Consider the following 25,225-nt stretch of genomic DNA (forward strand, 5'->3'; position numbering starts at 1 on the left):
GATTCCATTACCTCTCCCCGGCCACCAGTCCCCTCGTCCCGCCAATCTTGCGCAGTCCCTCAGGATCCGAGAGCCGTCAAAGCCAGATTTCCTTCATTTTCTAACATATTTTCAAAGCAAAATTGGACGATTTCTGTTAAACGGAACTAGGCGCCATAATTTCTTGACAGCTTCCTTGAATTATATTTCCTGTTAGCTATAATACTCTCTTCACATTTCAAGCTATAAATTCGGCCTGCTTCTCTCTGGAATAATGAAATAGGAGCGTAAATTTTGAAACACCGCAACGGACGGAGATATACATGGTTTCGCACGTTGGCCGTTGGCCATCGATATGACTTCAAATTTTACCCCCAACTTTTTGACACCCTCTCCTCCCCATTACAAGTATATGATAGGCGGCTTTGATCTCTCCTTTAAAATTACGTCAGGTTTGAATCAACCCCTATTCTTCACCTCATGTTGCAAAAAATTGGCGTTCCGCGCGGCTTTTAATTGGAATTTTCTTAAAAATGGGATTTTTGCACCCTATTGAGCTTAACATCTGGTTTAGCTTCTAACTCTCCCTCTCTATTGTCAGGTGCACACCAGGTGCCCTTTGATCCGTAAGGGCACATTCATTTTTCAGCTGAGCCCTATCATACATAAGAATCTATCAGTGGCGTGGCGTGAATTGCAATATATCGATTGTTAGGCCATTTAAACCTATGGAAAAGGATCGATAGACAGGGTGTTCGCAGCGAACACCTTAATAATCGATTCTTTACGATGGGTTTAAATGGCATAACGATCGATACATAGCAATTCACGCCACGCCACTGGAATCTATATGCTTTCTGGAGCTCATGCAAAAATCGAGATACGCCCTTTCGCCAAAGGAGAGATGACTTTGTGATTCATATTCTGTGCTAAAAATCATGGTTCTTTGAACCGTATGGTTTGGGATTTCCGACCGGAAACTTCAGATATCTAATCAAACATTTTAGTGCTTGATGAGTTGAAGTTCCATTCTTGTGACCAAAGTATTTTCCTCCATGCATCTGAGATTGTTGAGATCTAGAAACCAGGTCTCAAGGACGGAACTAACTAGAATGATTTCGAGAGGCAAGCAAACTGCAAGCAAGCGGTTGATATTCAAAAGTAACGAGTCCATTTTCTTATGATCCCTAGGGTCCACAAGGATGCTTGTATTTGACGGATCATCACATGATGGACATGCTCGGTTTAAACATCCACCCACTCACAATGTGGGACTCGAGTAACATCGAGTGGAGGACCCAGTATGAGGCCTTTGGTCGCGTCGTAAGAGAATTTGAATTGCTCGGGTAGAGTTGGGTGAGCTTTGATCCCGTTTTTCGCAGCCGTAACACTCCGTTTTACGAGAGAATGAAACTTTCCATGCAGAAAACAGCGGTAAAGGGTTGTCGGCTTCACCCAATAAGATACTTTTTCGTCGATAATCTCTACAATTCTCTACCCTAATGTGAGAAACGTGGGTCATATTTCCAAACTTAAAAAAAAATGGTTTGACTAGAGGCTATCTCCTAACGATGACCGCAAAGATCATGTGAATCGGCCCAGTAGAACGCTGAAACGAACTGTGTCAAAAAAATGAAAATTTACATTGTCAAAGAAGGGAGAATTTGCATATTTATCGCGTAATTTACACAAATCTCAATCTCTAAAATTTGAATTAAGCGGGCTAATTGAAAGAATAACATCTGTCGATAGCCGCATAAATCGTCAAAATCGACCATGTACAATGCAAGAACGAACTGTTACCAAAACTGAAAATTTAAGAACTCAGAGAGCTTAAAATCATGATATTCTAAGTGCGATAGCCTATCTCGATAAATATCAATTGATTTACATGCTTTTCAATGGACTCAATCAAACTATTGCAGCTGCGTAAAAATCATCACTGATTGAAACCGAAAGAGCCGCGGTTGAATGGAAAATCCTAAAATCACGGGATCACGGATAATCACGGATAATCCTAAAATTAAGGGGTAGGGAAATTTACGTAAGAGACTTAATTTATATCAGTGCCTTGAAAATACACGGATTACTTTATAAAGGATACGATTATAGTTGTGAGGGATGGATTTTGCATTTTTTAAGGCCGCGTCGAGAAGGGGATAGAATCCCCTCCCCCTCAAGAAAACGGGCTTGACCTCCATTTCTTTCAATATCATATCGCACGAAATCTTTGAGGCTTTTGCGAGGTGACAAACTTCATGGACTCTTCCGAAAATTGTCAACTTTTCATCGCCTGTCCATAGTTTTTAAGGCAAAATTTTAGGACTTTTCCCCAACTTCTCAAGGATTTTGAAGGTGAAAATGTTTTACACATGAACCGTGTCGAGCAAAAAACTAGGGATATGCCGCGCCGATGGAAAGTATAGGTGCAATCAAAGACGGCCTAAAGTTTAGAAGAGAAAAATGAGAGGAATGAGTAATTAGATAAAAGAAAATTTAAAACACTACGAAACGTATTTTCTTTTCGAAATTCCACGAGAAAAATGAATCACACCAAAGGAAGCCTGGAAAATCAACTCCTAGACACGATTAGCGTGTTCACAGGTTTCGTCAACCTCCGGATACAACTCTTCGTACTCAGGGGCTATCCGTATTGCCTACACGAAAAAGCTAAGGCGTTTTGAAGATGAAGTATTTTTAAATGTAGAAATTCTAAAAATGCTGTATTCTCCGACATGCTGAAATTTTCAAGGTAAGTGTCTACTCAGGAGCTAAAAATCGTTTAAAATACTATTTTGTGATGCAAATTTCTACTGAGAATTGTTTCTTAAGGGATAAATTAATCATTTTGTCTAAAATTAGGAAAAGAATCAGAATTTCCATCTTAGCCAGAATATTCGACTATTTGCCTAGACATTTGACAAAATGTCTGATTTCAATATTTGCCTGCGACATTTCCATGTATGAGCCAGAAGTTTTAGTTCTTAATTGCAAAAAGCAGTCCCTTTATTTCTCATGTTTCCTCATCTGACACCACGTAAGAAGTCCTACGATCTGAGTCTCTCACACAGAAAAAAATAGATGGTGCTGATGACAAAACCTTCTGTTCATAGGGCTCCTGCAGTTTTTTTGTTACTTTTACAGAATTTTTCTGTTGTGAGAACAGAACTGCGGTCGTTCACCCACGACCCACGACCGAAGATCTGTTCTCACAACAGTAACAAAGAAACTGCAGGAGCCCTGTGAACCGAAGGTTCTGTCGTCAGGACCATTTATTTTTTTCTGTGAAACCAGACAAGGATAAGGAATAGAACCCTTAAACTCGGCGGTGTTTCGAGCAAAGTGACAACGCTCCGGAGCCGTGGCTCCTAGATCTTCCCGTTGGAGAAATGCAAGGAGTGCATCGTGTACGAGTAAGAGTCTATTACCTGCTGCCTAAGGCGGCGAAGGCGGGGGCGGGGGCGGCGGACTTATCACTCAAGGAGCGGCCACAGAGGCGCGGTCACGTCGCCGAGCTACGTTTTCCAGTTGCCCTTTTTTGGCACCTCCCGCGCCCGCATTTGGATGGCACTCTATCCCGGTTTTAATCCTCCAGACTCCCAAGCTCCGAGCTCCGCGTCTCTTCCCTTCCGGGTAATTGATTTCGCCGAGCTATAAAATACCGGACGGACAGGCATCCCACCGTGTCAAAGGAGGCTCCGCCGACCAAGAGATAAGTGCGACGTGGGCTGTATGTTCCGCCAACGGCGGAGGAATGAAACCGGTGCCGCTGGGAGCTTTCAATATAAATTAGTTTCAGGAAGTCCCACTAGATTTTTACTCCTGGAATCTACAGTATTTTACTCATTCTTCCACGCTGAAAGAAAAAAAAAAGAAAAAAATTGGTGAACCGAATGTTTGGTGTTCCATACCATCCCAAATATTCGGTTCGTGTAACCGGAAGTTCGGCGTACATGATTTAACTTAGTTCGTCAGTTCAATTTACCGCACGAGTTCGGTTACAGGAACCGAAGTTCGGTTTGACGAACCGAATATTTGGGATGTTATTGTATCTTGTAACATAGTATCTTGATGTATTTTGCGAGGAAAGCTCCGTACTCTTAAAGGATGCGTGTCAATCTTGATACGTTGGAGAGCCTTCAATTTCGTATGATACTGTGCAACACCTTTGTTGCAGAACGATTGTTTGATTCAGCGTTCGAAGGCGACCAGCGGGACACGCGCATTGGCGCCTACAAACCTAACAGGGATACTTCACGCATTGCGCAATGCGTGAAGTATCCCTGATAGGTTTGTAGGCGCCAGTGCGCGTGTACGCAATGCGTGAAGTATCCCTGTTAGGTTTGTAGGCGCCAACGCGCGTGTCGCGCTGACAGCACGTCGTTCCGCACTGTGTTCGACTCTAATATTTAAACTCGCGGAGTGAACGTTTTTCGATTCATGATTTTGAAATATTTGCACATTCTGCATGGATTATTCTCATTTGAATTGATGAGGAAAAAATATGTATTTCAGGAAAATATACTATGTGTTTAGTAAATATTAAGGTGGTTCCGTGTCAAATAGCAGTTTAATTTTTTCTTTTTCATGTTGTGATTTTACTTTGCTGCAGTGTAGTGTACGCGCAACCAAACGCTCAAATTTGACGTATTCGACTCTAAATGATCGATGTACAAATGGGTCGAAACCAAAATTGCGTGCTTCTTGTTTTTTCCTCTCTTTTATTAATTTTTGTGCAGTTTCTTTCAACACAACTACGACTCATTGAGAATAATATCGATGCCATTGCTTGGAAAAGGTTTTACAAATATTTCCAAATATTTATAAAATGAGGTAATATTTTCATTTAAAAAGAAGAAAACCTGATTTGGACGCACGATGGGCTAGTTAATAACAAAATCCGGTTTCTTATCTAACAGGCTTCGTATTAAAGAGTAAAGCTATGCTAAATATTTAATTTCGATTCAAGATTTTTTACATGGTCATCTTATGATTAGTATCAATAAAGGAACAAAATACGTTTTCATTACGAACAATTGCTTTTTCAATGCTAACAAGTTTGTATGAAGTGCCAAATAAGCTGCAAGTGCCTATAGACAATAGTTTTCAGTTTGAAAACGACCTAACTGAAGAAATTTAGAGAGTTCATTTTCCTGCTTAACCGACGTAAAAGGTCAACGCAACTTTTATTTAATTATATACTTTCTTTAAAAAAAAGAAATACTTGCTACCGCATAGAGTTAACATTGGTAAACTCCGTTCGGTTCAAAAACGACCAAAGTCTAGAATTTCCAATCGCCAATGTTCAAGACTACAAAATCAAATATTTCAGCACCACTGCCTGTTAGTCTCTCCACGATAGCTTCACAACGTGCATAAAATATATTTTTCAAATCCTTGTAAAATGTCGATTTCATGGTGTTTTATCTACAGTTTTTTGCAATATTTTCCCCAGAAGGGAGTTTGCTTCAAACCCAGTGATTCTATCAATCTCACTTCGAATACTTCACCTTAAGGTGATTCGATGAACACCATATTTTGTGTCAGAGCGGAATGCGATATATCGCATCAATTGGTTCCATTTTTTCAGCTACTCACCATTTTTCTCCAATTTTGAGATCGCAATTCTGTTGTCAGGGGACTAAAGCACTCACTTACCAATTTTAACAAAAAAATTCAACGTACTAAAGGCGTGGTTTTTTTTAGAGCGAAAACATCGGATTCGATACTGATATCGAAACTGCACTCGAATGCGATATTTTCTCTCTAAAAAAACCACGCCTTTGTTACGTCAAATTTCTTTGATAAAATTGGTAAGTGAGTGCTTCAGTCTCCTGACAACAGAATCGCGATCTCAAAATTGGAGAAAAATGACGAGTAGCTGAAAAAATGGAGCCATTCGATGCGATATATCGCATGCCGTTCTGACACAAAATATGGCGTCCATCGAATCACCTCAACTGCAAGAAAGCGGCATAAAACAATTCGCTTCCGATGGGAACCCGGAAAAAGATGACAAGGACCGGGAGCCGGCAGTAACGTGCCTCTGCCATAAGAGCCGAGGATTTGTGGAACTATTTGCCAACACGAAGGGACGCTGCGCCAGGAAATATTCCACCCGACCCAGAACCACCTAACTCCAACGCAAACTAAACGCAGTTACGCGGTTCTTACTTATCCCTCCACCTTCCGAGGGAGGGCCCGCGGCGTCTCCACACCTGGGTTTCTCGGACCGATGTTTAAACAACCATTCCCAAACTTCGAATTGATCCTTTTTGTTTCGTTCCCGGCAGAGCGGCCACTCCAAGACCGCCCCCCCCCCTGCGCCCCTAGAATGTGCGGAAAGTACTGCCGTGCTACGGAAGAACGCCATATCAACATTCGAGAGTTGCCAAATTTCCCTCGATAAAATGTTCATTTTTTAGGAGAGTTATGGATATTTTTCCTTGCAAACTTCAGGAACTTCAGCAGGGTGTTTACTAAAACAGGCTGACCAAAAATCAGTGTTTTTACAGTAATTTTTCAGTACATTCCCAAGAGATGCAGTACCTCCACAACGAAAAAATTCAGTACTTTTCAGTGCCTTCATTTGAAGAAATTCAAAAAAATTTCAAGAATTTGAATTTCTCTCTCAAATAGCTTTAATAAAACGAAAAAATTTCCGAACTTTCTTGCGGAATTTGCGTACTTTTTCAGTACTTCCGGACCACCTTAAAAAAATCAGTACTATTTCCGGACTTTCCGGGAATTCCGGACTCGTAGACATCCTGTTCAGGTGAAATTGCGAGCAAAGGTATCTGAAAATTGGAGAGAAAATAATCTTAGGTTTACCATTAAATTCGTGATTTATCGAAGGAAATTTGGCAACACCTGGAGGTTCAAACGGCGTTTTTCCTAAGCACGGCAGAGTAACGGATTCCCTCCTCGGTTGTTTCAGTTGCGAGCGGCAAGCGGACCTACTTCGTGACGAGAAGTGAAATTTGAAACTCTCAATCTTCGTCCGCGGCACGGTCAAAGTTTATCTGTCAATTTGAGGGTGCCCTCTCGGAAATCAAAGGCACGGATCTTCCCGAAAAGCCTAGGATAAAACGAAACTCCTGTAATTATCCCTCCAACTTTCCAGGAAGCACTGATCGGCGTTTAAAGTGAACGTTTACTTCGAGCTGCTGCACGGACACTGCTGATCGAGTTTGAAGGGCGTCACTAGTGACAGCATTAAGCGCAATTTTGTTTGATTTTGCAAGAAGAAACTCATATATTTCTGGGTCGTTTTAGGATGAACATGCGTGCCATCAGTTTTCTTATCCAGATATGTACGTGTTTTTATCGATAAACTAGTTCCTCATTACAATTGTAAAACAATTCTCCATGCTCAAAATTTTGATGTCAGGGTCATTGATGACTAAAGAAATTCGTAGTGAAACTTATTTCAATGTATATTTTATGAAACAATGAATACGAGAGCTAATTTTTCGCCTTCGAAGTTAAAACTTATTCAAATGATATTTCCATATGTATTGCACTATGCAAAAACTAACGACTGGACTTTTTTTGCACTCAGGAACCACTATTTCTGTCGTGTTTTTGTGGCTTAGTCATACGGGCACGTGTACATATGTATAGGGAAACTAATGGCATTAGGTTCTTTCTAAAATAAGTGAGGAAAGTGGTTTCTGATTGTAAAATGTAGTCCATCATTTCTGGTTCATTTTAGAAACCTCGTAGGGGATATCACTTTTCCTATGAGGGTAGGTGCTTTTATGGATGAGCCGAAAATATTAGTTTCTTACAGCGCAATACAGTCTGTATAATTTGTCAACTGCATTTATCATGTTCCTCTCAAATAATATAAACACTGCTTACTATTTTCATCCGTGATGTCATCCGTTTATACTCTTCGAAAAGAGAAACAACTTATGGTTCATTTATACTTTCTTGTTTTTTTCACAGGTTCAAAGGGAAGTTTCATGTTTGGGTTCGTATTTCTAGAAAAGAAGCAAGTCAATTCTCGGTTAGGTATTTTGAAGTTTTCTTTTCATCAGGATACTAGAGAGATCCTTAGACCGTCCTCTAGATAAAAAATAATGTCCTGGCAAATAGTCGCTCGAGAAATAGTATCTCGTGTTTACGAAATGAACATCACGTGAACTGCGGAAATCGACTAATCGAATCTCGATGTAATTGTCCGTGGTGCCTTGCGCGCGATTCTATTTTCTTCTCCTCGTGTGTTTGGATAAAGCAAAGCACGTATTTAACTGATGTTAGTAGGGCGGGATGATATTTTTAGGAGCTGCTCGGAAAACCCTTTTATTTAAGATTATCTCTTTTGCCTCCGTTTGAGAGTGGTTTAATCTCCCGTTGAAGGCGGGCGTACCGAAGAAATGAAGAAGGGAGGGAAAGAGAGGGAGGGGTTTCTCCCTCTCCAAATCTCTCCCATTTTGCTCGACCATAGAACAGTTCCCCCAAGTTCCTTGATATAAATTGAGCTATCACGCTATCATATAGGGAGTCCTTGACAAAATCAAGAGGGAATTTTTGCACGCGGATTCAATTCGCTTTCCATGGACGAGCGTTGCCAGAAGTAATTCCTTGTGCTTTATTATCTTGCAAAATGAGTATATAGTGCAAAATTGTTTCTGAATCATTTGAAGCGTCCAAATGATAGAGGTTTCAAATCTGGCGGCTAACAATTATTTCAAACTTATGAAACTGCAAACTCCGTTGAGTTGTCAGTTGCCTGATTAACTTTGGTGGATACGCACATGTGGCGTTGGGTGTCGTACAATGCCAGGGTGCGCTGTTTGAGCGACGCATATATGTATGTATGAAACTATATTTAATATATAAAATACTTAAGCTACATATATTTAAAGTGATAATGAAGTTAAACACGGGCCAAAAATTATGCGGAATGGCAGTTTGGGTAAGACTTCAAAATAAGTTGACTTCTTCCTGATTTTCCCAACTCCTTAGATTTGTTATCATATGGTTTTTCTGGAAATAGATCGTCCAACCAAAAATTTGTTCCCTTGATTATGAACTATTGTTTGTTTCTTGACACTTAAAATATAACAATATTTCCGAAAATCCTAAATGAAATGACTAAAGAATGAGAATACTTTTCTGGTGACTATCGTAGCTTGCACTGCCACGATATGATTCTCAATTTCAATCCGAAAATTTAAGTAATCGTAGAAAACATATAGAATTTTTAAAACAAAGAAAAGTCAGGCTAATCGAGTAAGTGAAGACCTCCCACACACACACACACAATATTATACTTAAGCTCGTCGCAAAAGTTAGGCAGAAAAAAACCAAAATAATTCCAAAATCACCCGGGATGAGCATTTTGTTTCACGGCGGTGCAGCCTGTAAGTTTGAAGCAACGTTGTTTTCAAAGGCAAAAAATAATTTGAAAACAAACCAATTCTGTAATTCTCACATTTCACATTTTCAATTTTCAGAGAGGAGGCTGCATAATTTTTAAACTCTGCGATGAACGTTTTACTTGGATTGCATTTTGCAAAAAGGGAACACTAGCATTGCACTGTTGCTAAGATTGTGCAACTTCTTTTATCTTGGAGGAAAAACCCGATTATGCCTTCATAGTTTCTATTTTACTCGCTAAAAACTGTAAATTTAAGACAAAAATTACCATCTAAATTTCAGAGTTTTTCACAATTTCCGCAATTTTATTGCAAAGGATGAAGTTGCACAATCTTATAGCATCATTGCAATGCTAGTGGTTCCTTTTTGCAAAATGCAATCCACTTAATCTGGAAAGCAAACTTGAAATTTTCCCGAGATTTGGCATCAAAACCGAAAAATTATCAGTTCAAAGTTGCGTTCCGTAAGTTTCATTTTACGCGGAAACTCTGCGTCTCGAAACGACTTGACAAAAAGGTCGCTAACTGATAAAACAAGATGCCAAAAACTGCAGGATTCATTCCCGCTCAGGGCGTGGAGCTGGTGCAGTCTTTTACCTTGATCAACTCGTTTATGTCAGAACTTACAACTTCAACCGGATGTTCCTTCCGCTCTCCCGACTCTTACCTATGGGACATTCTCTCGCCGAGAGACACACCATAACGGATGTGAAACTTCAAAAACGCGTATTTTCTTCGCGGTATTTCAAAATTTCCGCTTAGATTTCATTTTATCACGAGAGAACGAACCAACAATATCGCTTGTAATTTTCATAGAGTATTCTTCACACAGGAGAGAAAAATCAGGGACGTATTATAAAAATCACTTTGAGTATTTTTTCATTAAAAATTAGATTAAACAAAGAAGCCTGCAGCGTCGTAAACCAAGAAAAAAGTTTTTGAATTTTCGTCGTCGATAAGCGCAGACTCGTTCTCCACCTCGACCGACATCTTATAATGTTTATGAAAACCACGCACGCGTAATAGGATATTTTTTTTTTTTTTTTTTTTTTTTTGTCATGGGAACGGAGTTCCCCATGATATTACAATCGTTCCGTTGCTTTCGCAATGGGATTCCCTATACCTCTGCGACCTTGAGCGTTTCGCCCAGTCTCCGATTTTTGGTTGATTTTCCGATGTATCAAAAACCGTTGTATTTTTTAGCCAATCATGTCTCTACGTCAAGTTGTGTTGATTTCTAAATTCGCTTTCAGCGAGTTTTTTTCCACCTTAAGATGTCGTGTCTGACTGGTAAATCTGCGCAGATCCACGAAGTTCCGTTTTTAGGCAAACTCTTTTTTTTGGGAGGTTCTGATTGGTTATTTTTCGCCATCAGTTTTCTGTTCGTTGGTGCAAAAGATCGCCTACCTCGTTGCTCTTGAGGAGCCGCCATTATCCCACCTCAAATTTGAGAAATAGAAGTAAAGAAATAATAACCATCGTACAAGGTGGAAAATTGCTCTGGAGGACCCGTTACGGATATATGAGCCAAAATCAGAACTCGATTGATGGATTTAATCCATGAATACAGAAATATTGCCTCAGCTTACTGCCGCGATCGTAAATGCATACTGAGATGAACCTTGTGACATATGACCGCATAGGTAAACAATGTCTCACAGAGTAATGCGCTTGATCCATTTGTCTCTTATCACGCCAGTAGCCGAACCGTTGAAATCTCAAGGACGTCTTTTGTGAAGCCCCGCTCAGCGTCCGAGATCACTTAACTGTTCTCTTTTTCTCCTCCCATTCCGATCGGTGAGATAGCTCAGTCAACTACAACACCGTTCTGGTTCTGGGAGGGTCTCACTTTTTGTGGGAGCGGGGGTTCGAATCTCGCAGGGGACAGTTAATTTTTACTGGTTGTATTGAATGTTTTAGACCAATAATCTAACAATAATTAATACTTGGCAACTTAGGAAGCACATAGGTCCCTTATGATGAGTATTTGGGCATACGTGTAGAGTAAAAATATCATACGTAGGGTGTCCCAAAAGTACCGGGACTGGTTCTGTAACTTCAAAAGTAAGATAGATGCAGACATGATTTTGGTCTCATTTTAAAGATCAACTCAATACCTATCGATTAAAACCAAGATCAGCTCAATCGAATAAAAACTGACCGAGTTATGACAATTTGAAATTAGTGAGGAAAGTTTACCCCTACGGTTTTTAGGAAGATTTTTCGCTTACCAGGATTCAAAAAGTTAATATTCGTATCCACTTTCCTCCGAATCTTCCATAACTTCCTTTTGCTTTTCAAAGTACCGTCCATCAAACCGGATGCACTTTTTCATGCGCTCTTGCCACTTATCCAACATTGTTTTCCTGAATTCTTCCTCTGGGATGGAGTTGAAGAAGTTTTGAATTGCATTCTGGATTTTTGTCTTCGATACGAATCTTCGTCCGCGAAGCTCCTTTTTAAGCGCAGGAAACATCCAAAAATCACATGGAGCCAAGTCAGGGCTATAAGGGGGATGAGGGATTGTTTCAACTCCATTTTTACTCATAAATTCACGTGTTAAGCTCGATGTGTGAGGCCACGCATTGTCTTGATGGAGTATCCACGAAGCTTTCAAGTCCGACCGTTTCCGGGAAATGTGCATTCTCAACTCCTTTAGTACTTTGCAATAATACGCACTGCCAACTGTTGTGTTTGATGGTACAAAATGTTGATAAATGACACCTCGAAAATAAAAAAACACAATAAGCATCACTTTATCGGCCGACTTTTCGATTTACGGCGATGAAGAATCTTCCTTAAAACCCGTAGGCGTAAACTTTTCTCGCTGATTTCAAATTGCCATAACTCGGTCAATTTTTATCCGATTGAGCTGATCTTGGTTTTAATCGATAGGTATTGAGTTGATCTTTAAAATGAAATCAAGATCATGTCTGTATCTATCTTACTTTCGAAGTTACAGAACAAGTCCCGGTGCTTTTGGGACACCTTATATACACTTTACGCCGAAAAAGCGAACCTGAAACTTAAATGCGTTAACTTCCGAAAACCATATATAATCCAACGAAAATAAATAATTGGTACATAACAGCTTTCTTGTATGCAAAGAAAATAATTAAAAATGTTAAAAAAGAGATGTCAACACAAAATTACATAGCCCCTTCAATTCAGAAGATACTACAAACGAACTGTACCTTAACATTTTCATATCCCAGAAGCTAACGTTCCCATGACGAATATTGCTATCGCTAGCGATTGCAAAATCCAACTTGTTTTTTTTTAATTTTTTTTTTTACTTATTTTTTATTTTCAACTTTTCGACTCCTTTCATGTGAAAGGTCCAAATACTATTATCCAAAGGAATCCATTCAACTGAAAACAAGTTTCAAGCTAGGATGAACTTCCCTCTTGTGCATTTTACATAGCTATATAGCATGATATTTTTGAAGGTGGTTTGATCATTTATGAGGGGGCTGAAGATATTCCCCCAAATAACTTTCATAAATAGATCGTCGCCACATCGATGCAGTTCTCTGATCATTTTCGCCTGCCATAGGTTTTAAGTTGAAGAAATTTAAATTATCCATCGGACATGGAGTTTGTCTCTGGTATACCGTTTTGGAATTTTATTTTGTGTCGGAGTTTTCCCGTGTACTATCTTGCATAGACCAACAGTATCGCAGTATCCATCAATTGTCATGTTAAACACACAAAAGAGCATCTCATTGCGAAAATACGAAGCAAGGGGACTCTTTCACTAAAATTCCGTCACCACATATTTTAAATCGGTAGCCTACTGGCTTACCACAGATGAAAACTGAAAAAATCTGTGATTAATCGGAAAAGATATTTTCTTCTTGGAAATTCAAACAAACATTGTAAACAAAACTGGCTAATAAAAGGCAGAAAAGTTCACGATACTGAATTGAGAGGCTTGGAGGACAAGGGGAATCAGTGCAGTTCTTCCTATTTCAAGAAAAACATGTTTTAAAGTTTCAAAATTACGTGGAGCCCCATGGCGGAGCGAAAGATCACATTCACTTTTGCTCGTATCTCACTTGTCCTCCAAGTCCCTCAATTATTATCGCGGGCAATGTGAAATTTACAGTCGAAATATCCTTTAAAGTATGTCTGAACTACCAAGCAAAGTAATTTTTTCCCTTTGATATAAAATTTCAGCTTTTTCAGAACAGAGTTACGTATGAAGGAAGAACATGTGTGTTAACCGGGAGAGTAATTGAGACGCTGGACCAAAATATAATAGCGACTCGTTCGTGGGAAAGGGTGCGCGTATTGTCAACCTCTCAGTCACAATTCGTGCCTTCAAAGTGGTTGGTTCACACTGAAACTTACTCTTACGTGCACACCTGTTGCTATTTGTGAGTTGAACCCAGTTATTTTCTCGTATGTTACTTCACATGAGGTAGCCGAAAACGCTCTCAGAGAGTGGTCGACGGTTGTTCCGTCATATCTCGAGCGCCTGAAACCGGTAGTCTGAAAGCATCTATATACTTCAGTTGTCAGAGAAAACTAGCACGCTGTGACAGACGGTGTTTGATCTGTGCGACTCTTAAATTTGTTTTTTCTTTTTTCTGAACAATCAAAGTGAAAATTTCAAAATATCGTTGGGATGAAGGTGGAGGTCAGTATGCGTATTCATTGTACAAATAAACACTTCTCATTCAATTACAGGTTGATAAGGATTATTTTTGAAGTGCTCATCGCAATTTATGATAGAGTTTTTTTTTTCTGCTTCAGACGTACGACCGAAAACATATTTGTAGCTTGAGGCAATTATTTAAATTTAGACTTGAAGAGCTACTTTTTAAACTTTGATTTGAAGTAGAGGTTGGCGCATCTCGCAAGTGCGTACTTTCTGTACCCTTCGGAACGGTCCCAGATATTTCAGAGGGAAATATGAATTTTCTATGCTTTTAAAGATGATATCCCGTGCAAGATTCACAATTCTCATTCTACGAATACTTTTTACTTGTGTTTAATCTATACAGTTGTTGTACCTATCTCGTAGCCTTAACCTTACGATGGTCTAGGATTTTAACCTGGCCCAAATCGTGCACGATAGCAATGATCGTCTTGTGGCAGAAATTCTAAAGGAGGGTAAAAATGAATAATAATAAAAAAAACGAGCACGAGACTACTATATGCTGACTTTTTATGAATGTAAAAAAAGGGTAAGAGTGCGATTTTCTCTCCTCACTACTGAAGTATATGTTTCATTTATTTTCCAGACGCTTAGTGAGTTTGTAGCTATTTCAAATGCACTTTCTGGAGTTATGTCTTGGTTAACCTGCGCAGTTTTAATGACTTCTTGCGTCCTTTCCACCTGTGAAATTTCTCCTAAATGCCGCTCAGAGAACACAGAACTGTTTTTAACCCCTCTAATTGAGAACGGACAAATCAAAGAGGCTCGGAAGTTGGCAACGGTGTTACCGATGATGGAGAAAATTCACAGTTTCTCGGGTTACTTGACCATCAACAAGACCTGCAATGCGAACCTCTTCTTCTGGCTCTTCAGAAGCCAAAGAGGAAATTGGAAAAAACGCCCTCTAGTGTTGTGGCTGGACGCCGACGTGGGGAACCCAACCCTTCCGTTCGTAGTTTTTCGACAAGTCGGTCCCTTCTCCGTTGACGAAAATTTTCATTTGAAACGTCGTGTGCACTCTCTTACACGCGATTATAATGTAATGTTCATTGACAGCACTGTTGGGACTGGTCTCAGCTTCACGGAAAACGATGCCTGCTATCCTGATAGTCGCGTCAAAGTAGCAGACGGATTGTACGCGGCGCTGGTGCAACTTCACACTCTGTTCCCTTCATTGCAGAAGAATAGATTCTTTGTAGTCGGATCTTCAGCTAGTGCAAGGTATCCTCCAGAACTAGCGCGGAAAATTCTGGATCGAGGTCCAACTTCCACGATCAGAGTGAATCTGTCGGGCATTATTATCCTTGCAGGAGCTCTATCCTACTCGATGGTGACATCGGCCTCGGGTTTATGGAATTTGGGACTGTACGACAACAATCAGCTGACGAGGTTTGTTGCTTAATCGTTTGGCCCAGGAAATTTGCAGAGATGATAAACCCCAAGAACAGACAAGTTAAGAGCCAGTGTGTCGGTGCACCGCACAAAACCCTGTGACATTTTACGGAGGTAGCGCTTTGTTCTCACTATCGATATAGTTTTAATCACTTACTTTTTAATTACAGTTATAAAAAATCCTTTCTTTAATCTAAGTTTAGAAAGAGAGCATTCGATTGCTCTCAATTATTACACGTAAGCAATACTTGTACTTCAAGCATACCCTTACAATGATTCCAGGAAATGATAGGTTATTCTCAAAGAGCCTCCAACGCCAAATTGCCAGCAGCAGAAATTGAGCTATTGACGATTTACGAGTATTACTGTCTTCACAATCATGGAAGTGTCTTGTATCAAAGTAATGAGTGAAAACCTGCGTTTTTATATACATTAAAAGAAAAAAAAAACTTGACTTTAAATGAGGAAAATTTTGAAACTTGAGCATTCATTCTCAAATAGGCTCAAAGCACCAATTGGGTTTTTTTTGTTTCTATTCTATTCGAAGTACTCATCAGACAAAATCTGAAATCCTTAACTATTATTCGATTAAAAATTTGTTTCATCTTGTACACTAATAATTCCGAACTCTGAAGAGTTTTGAAACGTAACGATTAAAAAAGTCTGTAGTACTTAATGCTTTCCTAATTATTTTTATATTTCTGGCGCTTAAGTCGCCATGAAAATTACCAATTTAAATATTACATAACACTTTCGCGTTAAAACTTTTGATTCTTCTTTTCGTCGCTCTTCAAACGTATGGACGTAACTATATCTCTACACGAGCCCTAAAATTTGTGGACTTTTACAGATGCTAGGGCTCATTGAAAAAAAACCAGTTACGCTCTTTCACCATAGGAGCAGAAAAGAGCAATAATCACTTGATGCTAGAACACTCCAGATAGATTGATTTCGATGCATGACATCATCCTTGAATTCAATACAATCTTTTAATATGTTTCAGATCTTTAGAGCGACAAGCCAGAATTGGGGCCAACGCCAGAGCCCATGAATTCTCGGCCGTAAGGGAGGGCTGGCTTGATGAGAGGTTTTTTTTGACAAGCGTAACTGGGTTCAAACGTGCATCGGACTTTATGCGCGATGATTTCGGCCGCAATCCCAACAGCACGGAGGAAAAGTTTTACAACCATCCAGAAACCCGGCAAGCCCTCCATGCGGGTCACCGTGCTTTTAGTAACGGAAAAACAATCGAATTTCACATGCTTCCCGAGATGGGGCAGTCTGCTATTCCTACCTTCGAGGGCCTCCTTGCGACTGATATAGGTAAGTACATTCGTTACATCAATTGAGTTTTTTTTTTTTACGTTGTCGATTGTCACTTAGTTGCAGAACTCATACAGGGTATAAAATCAACAACTTAAAGTGGGAATATGACCGTTGTTATGGTGAACACACAATAACAGTGGTGAGGCTCAGTAAATTTGAGTTTCTTTTTAATTTTTCCTTCTTAAATTCCAGTTGAAAATGCAGTTTTGATAGCTGCAAAACTTCCCGGTTTTCTACGTTTCAATTTGCTGCCTTAGTCCCATTTTAAAAAGTTGTTAATGCATTACTTGACCAATGGCCATGGCCACACCACCAGGCTCATTTTGGTTTCATTGGTAAACATGAAAAATTTTCGAACCTCTCGAGATTTGAATTAAAGTCTGAGTGCATGACAAGTATATGCACCTCAAATCATTATGAATACACGAGACTTGTACTTAAATTTGTGTGTATAAGATTAGTACGTTAAAAATGTTAGGGGGCAATGGCGAATGGCGCTGTGAAAGAGACTCAATGTATGTATTAGTACATCTATCTTGATAGTCATTGAAGCGTCATCCTATTTTACATCGCGAATGGCACTTCGACGGTGCAAGTCGGCAATCACATAACTCGTTTGCGGTGTCTGAAAATCTCCGCTTCGATGTTATTTTTTTAAAAGAGAACTAATTGACATCGTTCCTTGAAGTTTTTGCAGAATTTTCTTCGCACAATGAAGAAAAATCATGGCAGTTTTAAAGAATTGCCGTTGAATAGTTTTCCGTTTAAAAAATAAAGTATGACAGGAAGTCTGCGACGTCGCAAACCGAGTTATGTGATTGCCGACTTGCACCGTCGACTTATTTCTTTTACAGTGGATCTTCGGCACTTCTATGAACGATGCGATAGCTGATTGATCAATTAATTATTCCTGGATTTTATAGTTGTTTTTAAAAATCCTCCAAGTTACATCACGCTGCAGCCCGTCAGGTATTGGCGCACAATATTTAGCCAAGAGAAATTTTGCTATGACCTAAGAAGTACATTTCGAGTGGATATCGAAAATCGGAAGACAGAATTAAGTACTTGAGATATCCCTATGGATTTACTTTCGGAGTCACTTCAAAATTGTTTCTGGCCAAATCGTTCGTGTCTGAATATTGGACGCACTTCAGCGTGACACTTGCGGATTACCAGTTGATCGATAACTTCCGAATCGTTCTTCAGAATGTTTCATAACTACCGAAAGTGCGTTTTATAATCTCAGTGGAATTTTTCATCATTTCTCAACTCGCCATGATTTCGAGAACCTCTCCCTCGCACTATTATTGAATTGTTAAAATGTGTCGTCTACTGAGTGATAGCCATATCTGAAGCTACTGATGAGGATTACCCCTTAATCTATATTTTAGATATGAAACTGCCGATTTAATCATTTCACAGGTCTGTACTTAAAAAAGAATAAATGAAAAAAACACCCCTTTAAACTGGGGTTTTCTTCTTATATAGTCAGAGCCCCCGGGCGAGCACCTATCCAAAATTCTGGAAACAGATGGAGTTCCAAAGCTCGTTCGTTCAGGCTAGAAACCCAGATTATCTATACCATGCATCAACTTATTTTGGGTGATCTTTTAACATGCCCTAACTCATTCATTTCCTAATGAATTTTACATACCACCAGATATCCTGTTCTTAACTGGTCAGCAAGATATGTCCTATCCGTACATCGTGTTCGAAGAACTCTTCACTTCGTTGAGATGGCCCGGTGCTGCTGATTTTAACGCAGCGAGAAGATGTCAGTTCCGAATCAACGACCGAGTGGCTGGATATTACAGGTCAGTGAGACGTTTCACGGAAGTTCTCATCAGGGGTGCTGGACATATTATCTATGGCACGCAGCCGAAGACCACGTACAGAGTGATCGACAAGTTCATTAGGAATACCAAGAACTTCCAGTGCACTTAAATGGTACGTCCATCAGAGCGGAACTATAGAGGAACGGATGACTGATGATACGAAGTTTTAAAAAAAGAAGGAATAGAAGAACTTTCAAAAAGGTTGTATAGTATTCCCTTGTGCATATCCTCTAAATTAACGCACAGCGATGAGAGTAGAAACTGAAATTGATTCCTAGTTGATTGTTTGATTTTTTACCGTCTTATTCTCATTTTAATAATTATAGATGCAAAGCTCTGAGCGCATTAGATTCTACATTTTACGATAAAGAACTAAAATTTCTAGCTCATCCATAGAAACTCTACTCTGCATCATAGGAAAACTTATGGCTCAAACATTATTTCTGAAATGAGCCAGAGATAGTAATTCCTAATTGCTGGGAGAAGATTGTGGCAAATATTTCAACGTTACCCAGCAAGTCCACAGATTTGACAAAAAGTTGGCAACTGCATGATTCCATTTTCAACTATGATTCCAAAAATGATTCATTTTTCTGGATCCCTTTTGCACGAAGAAGCCCGTTTCGTTTCATATCCATTGTTTTACATTCATTTAAATGTACGAGAGCCATGTTGGTAACTTGCAAAAGTGCCACTGTTTCCAGGGGCTCATCAACAAGCCTGGGACACGTTAAATAATAAATTGAAAATTAAGAAAAGGGAGAGGAAAAAGGAAAAGGAGAAGAAGACAAAATAGGAAGCGGCGGATGAAATAGAAAGCAAAAATCGGCCGACAAAATTTTAACTTACTCGCGAGAATTCACCAAAAACAGAAACGCTAGCTCATATTTTTCCACGCATTCTTACCTGTAACAAAAAATTAATAAGAGTTTTTTAAAAAAAAATTATACTTTGTAGATTGCACATTATTGAACTCATATAAGACGCATGATTTGTTTGATGTACTTTCAGCAAGCATCAAAAGTATACCTAAGAATCACCTATTTAAAAAAAGTCAGTGATTGTCGGCGAAAACGCGTGATGTAAAGTACACAACTCGTGCATGCAGGAGTAAATTTTAGATATTTATCATATGCTGATTGCATCATTGCTGATGCATAGGTGATTTTTGTGCGGTTTCATTATACAAAAGTTGCCTTAGTCGGCTGTATATCTTGCGTGCAACGAACACAGTACAATATGTCTTACTTCCTTTGTTCACTGGGGGCTTTAACTGTATTCACATGCAAAATTTAGCAACACAGCGACTGCCGATGCTGTCTCACTTGAGCGTAGCGTCAAGGAGCTTTTTCGGTGGGTTTGAGTTGTAATTACGAGCTCAGTTCCGCGAGAGATATGCAATTTCCGAACCTGCTCCCGTTCCTTTGGCTGTTCTTCCTCTTCCAGAGACGAACGCCTCTTCCATCCCGCCGAAAGAGACAAAGGCGCTCTAACAACCTCTAAGAATCAACAGTGGTTGTTTATGCTCAGGCATACCTTTTATCCAGGTAACTGCGATTCTTACTCCGTCGAATTAAATGTGTGACAAGTAGGGAGAAACACACGAAGCAGACATAATTTAAGGGTGGAAGCACGATTTAATAATATTATACGTACTACTTTGATAATTTAAATTATTCATTCATATTAGTTAGGTCGGTAATTTGTCAGTGAGAAACACACGAAGTATGTATAATGTAAGCGTGGAAGCGCACAATTTAATAATATTATATTAATTTAACAATTTAAAGTATTCATTAATATTAGTTAAGTCAGTAATTTCAACGTGGAACTTTGGGATTCAGAAGGATCTCATTCTTTTCCATTAATTTATAAGCAACACTTGTGTGCGCTTTGATTGGGTTGTAAAGATTGTAAAACATGATTTAACGTAGACTTTACAAAGTTATCACAGTGCCCTCATTTTCAGTTTTCTATTCCTTAACATACCAATTTTTTAATAAAAAGAAAGAAAATCAAACAACAGTTGATTATGCTCGATGTACAACATTTACAACTAAGAACAGAATTCTTTTTAAACGTCTAAATAACATTCAAAGCTTGATAAGTAAAAATAGTCCTAACCTTGAACGTCGATAAATTATCTGCTAAAACTCGCTCGGTTGCACCGAACTATCCTTCGCATCGAGTAAAAATAGACGATTTGACATGATATTTATTTGCAGTGAACGTCTTTCATGCATTGCGGGACGGCGCAAATATGTAAGTTTATATTCATGCCTTTATAACGGCGTACGATGCGACTACGTGAGGTTGCCGGCTTTCACCGAAATTCTGTATTTTTGATCAAACTGCCCAATTTACATTAGAGTACATACATAGGGAGAGTATGGACTACTCGAATTATGTACCTCTTAGGGCTCAAAAGGGTAGGTAACCTTTGAAAACGAAAAATATCACTATCAATCTTTAGACCCTAATATCAAACGAAAATGGACAAGAAAATTCATAAGTAAGTATTCTTCAAAAAGAGTAAGTGCTTTGCCAACGACAGTTCTCAACAATTGTGATTATAAATCACTCTGGATAATTTGAATTCATAGATTGCCTAGGTACCCTTTTGGGGTCTAAGAGCTCCATCACCTAACCTCAAAATTCTCGACATGTCCATACTCTCCCTATATAGGGACTCTAATTTACATTGACTTACCGATTACATACTCTCATAATAATTCAAACTCTGCCCCTTTCGCTCCACGGGTTTTTTTTCATCTATTTTCAATGAGTTTCTTCCAAATTTTTCATATAAACATGACTACAATATATGGCTGGAACGTTATGATTTTTAATTTTTTTTTTAGCCTCATTCATACTTTTAGGTGTACTTCATGATGACATTTACACTCATAATCCTGAGTTGATGGATCAAGATGTCTGGTACATAGCTAAAACCAGGGGTTCCCCGTTTACTTTTCATTTAATGCGCTAATTTTCCGGTTTTTACAACACTGGGAAAAAAACACATTATATCTAGAGTCCAGACTCTAAAAAACATCGAAAAGAAAAAATACTCTTGATTCAATTAGATTTAAGCTTAAATCAAGAACCAAGCCTCTTAATTTGAGCGGATTTCCTTTTGATTTAAGCTTAAATCTGATTGAATCAAGAGTCTTTTTTCTTGTCAATGTTTTCAAGATTCTGGACTGTAGATCCAATGTTTTTTTTTTCCTCAGTGAACTGTACACTCTTTTCAAGCGACTCATTTTGTTTCCGATATGAGTTGTATCGATCTTCTTGCGAGCACTTTTTATGTCGCCTAATTCTCGTCGCGACCAGTTACATCCACCGTTTTTAAGAGGAAAACCGGTATTTTTTGGTTGAATTTTAGTTTACAAATATTAGTACGCACTCCATAGATAAAATGGACTTTTTGCTCTTTAAAAAAATTTATTCCGCGAGTCGATTTTGGAATCATCATCGTCGAATGATGTTGATTGAAAAATGGACTGCGTTCAGCAGAATTGAACCTAGTCACATACATCAGCCAGTGCCTTTAACTAGGCAATCTAATTTTTTACAAGACAACATTAGTGCGGATCCCTTTGAAACTTTTAAGGATTTCCCTTCGTGCTGTGTAGAAAAATCACTGAAATTCGCACAAAAATCGGCACAATCATAGTTGTATCAAAGAAGCGAACCAATCGTCTAGTGTAAGCTGCTGAGCGATGGCTTTGATAAGGAACCGCGAGCACCAAACCAAATGGTGAATTTTGACAAGTCTGGCCGATCGCCCAAAATTATGAAAAAATCTTCCTATAATTTAGTATGATATAATTTATTCACCTTTTTTAAATCCAGATAAATACCTGGTTCAACTATACTTAAAAATAGCTCTCTCTTCTTGTGTCATCATTTGGCATAATGTAAACCCACAAGATTACTCATCAATTATCATTTGTGCGTATAGTAGCGTTGAACGTCGAAGTCAATTGGACCGCGATGAGCAGAAAAGAACCAAGCCACATTAGCTAATGCAAAATTTAATTGGACAATTCAACTGTTTTTGTGAAAACGATTGTGCAGATTTTTGTGCAAATTTCAGTGAATTTTCTGCGTAGTGTGAGGCATAGTCCCTCAAATTTTCAAAGGAATCCGTACATACGTTCTCTTGTAAAAAAGTAAACTGCTCAGTTAAATCTGGCAATAGCTGTTGTGGCTTGGTTCCTTTCTGCTTAACGCGGTCCAAATATCATCGAGAAGGTAGGAGTCAATCAAGGTCATTCGATATCGATTCAAAAATCGACCTGCTGTTTTTCGCGGTCATTTGGTTGCGACCGATTTCCGCAGATTCGTGGCAGCGATGGAGATATTCAAATCCGAGCGTAGTCGGCGGCTAGGTATTTTATTGGGAGGTTCCTCCATGAATTCCACTCCTGTCGCAAGCGGACGAAACAAACGGAGGAGGGTACAACTCTAATGCATTTACATTGAAAATAATGGGAGGAAGCAGGAATAATGGATAAATTATTGTTTATGGGAGAAGTGCGTTGCAGGTAAAGTATTTTCTTGCTATACGGGTGGACGATGGAATAAATCTGTAAGTATTGGTGCCACCGCTGTTATCGACGAGTATGTCTGGACAGCCTGCTTTTCCTGGAATCAGCCTGACTGGAACTCGACACTGCAATGTTTTTTTAAAGATGTTATGAAACCTTTTTCTTACCGATTTTTCCAAATTTTTGATGCTTCTATTTTTCCACTACAGCCGTTTCAATCAACTGGACGATGCAATGCCTCGTACTCAACGAGCAATTTGGAAAAATTGGTAAGGGAAAGGTCTCATAACATTTTGATAAATATGACCGATAAAGTTCATAAAAGAAGTAATATATTTTTTGGTTTGAATAATTTTTGTAAGAAAATCAAGGTAATTTTTAGTCCTTTTTTTGCCACGTTTGATCGATTTCTAGTTTTTGACCGGAAACTCCCACCAGTGATCCAATGAATATAGGGAATAATAAGGAATTGCGAGACGCTTAGTTCATCGTTGTCTCGACAGAAGGCGAAAAGTTTCATTTCAATCCAGATATCGAGTATCTTAAAAATAGACGATAATAATTTCCAATGGATTTTTCTCGAAACTTCGTTTCTTGAGCATCGAGCTTTCAACTGCGAACCGGTTTTGTTTGATATAGTACACTCAAAAAACAAGTATGGGAAGAGTGACTTGCCGGCCGAGTTATGGATCATGGAGTCATAGAATATAGTTCGTGGAGCCATGCTTATAGGTTCACAACCGATAAAGTATGGCTCAAAAAGCCATACTGTAGACGGTAAGTCACTTTGGTTAGAAATTATGGATCTCCGAGCCATTTTCTATGGGTCTAAGAGCCATACCTTTTTTTGAGTGTAGGAATTTTTCTACATGCTGAATAAATGAACACGCTTCCATTATATGGAATTGCCGTATTTCGGCCAAACAGAACTATGTGCATTAATACATGAGCCCTGAGACCCATGAGAATATATGCATAACAGGTCTCACGCCATAATGCACACAGTTCTGTTTCGCAGAAATACGATCAAATGGTATCAAACTTGATGTGGCCCAGCGCATTCCTGTTGCATTTAGCTCAAATCTCCTCGACGGCAACTTCAAGAAAATTTCCGTTTAAGTCGAGTCACTATTGCCAAGATGGCGAGAAAAGAGGTGAAAAAACTGCAAATTTAGCGTCACGTAATTTAAAGACGCTCCTAAATCTTGGCGATTGCGGGGTCGTTAAGTCAATCCCATCGGGGTCTTGTCAGCGGGCCATCCATCTCCGGAAGACGGAAATTCCCTCGCTGGCGGCGCACCGGACGAAAATCAACGCTGATCGAGCCGGGGCGCAATTGATGGGGGCGAGGTGAGCGGCGAGAATTTCGCGGGGGAGAAAAAAGGGGGGTAGTTATTTAGTCACAGCTGAAGCGCGGGGGGGGGGGGCGACGACGCCCGTCGCGTCGCGACGGTCAATTCAATTAAAAAAGAGGGGGGCGGTGGCGCAGTGCAGACGGGCGGGAAAAAAATTACGACGAAATGATGTTAATCAATTTAAGTCTGTTTCGGGCGGCGGCGCGCTCCCGGCTTTGACAACGCCAAGAAAATTAAATAAATAAAAATCGCTCCGGAGCGAAACCGGTTCGAGACAGCGGCCGGCGAGATTAATGATGAGCCCCGATACGCGGCGTTGAGTGATGAATAGGGCATCGATGCAGGTACGGCCCGGCCGGAAAGGCGGAGGGCCTATTTCCGCTTTTGAATAAATCAATCCCGTTGCCGCGGCCGCCGGCCACCGGCCAGATAACCGCTAACCAGGATAAATCGCGGACGGGCGCGCGAATTTAGATCTGTATCCTCCCCTGCGCCCCCCCTGAACCCCCCTGAACCCCCCCCCCCCTCGGGGTCCCCCGCCGTCCCCGTCTGCCGGACCCGTCGGGGAACGCAAAGTGGTTTTCGCTCCGACCCCTTTTTCGAGGTTTGCGGCTAATTCGCAGCGAGCAAGTTTTCGGGCAAACAAGTTGTCTCGCGAAAGTTTGCGACCGTAGCGCGGCTTCTTCCCTTGGCTGAGTAAATATTATTCTTCGTTAGATAGTTTTGCGTCTTG

The 25,225-nt window shown here is 39.7% G+C and overlaps 2 protein-coding genes across 2 annotated transcripts in view; one reads left to right on the forward strand and one right to left on the reverse strand.

Moving 5' to 3' along the window:
- LOC109036532 (zwei Ig domain protein zig-8) overlaps positions 1-25,225 on the reverse strand; it is a 599,285-nt gene that overhangs the window by 109,294 nt on the left and 464,766 nt on the right. The window lies entirely within an intron of this gene.
- On the forward strand, positions 16,445-18,941 carry LOC140224812 (probable serine carboxypeptidase CPVL). Its single transcript, XM_072301504.1, has 2 exons — positions 16,445-16,743; positions 18,407-18,941. The coding sequence occupies exons 1-2, from the start codon at positions 16,554-16,556 to the stop codon at positions 18,688-18,690; spliced, it is 474 nt and encodes a 157-aa protein (XP_072157605.1). The 5' UTR covers positions 16,445-16,553; the 3' UTR covers positions 18,691-18,941.

Source organism: Bemisia tabaci, chromosome 6, assembly GCF_918797505.1.
Source record: "Bemisia tabaci chromosome 6, PGI_BMITA_v3".
NCBI lineage: Eukaryota > Metazoa > Arthropoda > Insecta > Hemiptera > Aleyrodidae > Bemisia > Bemisia tabaci.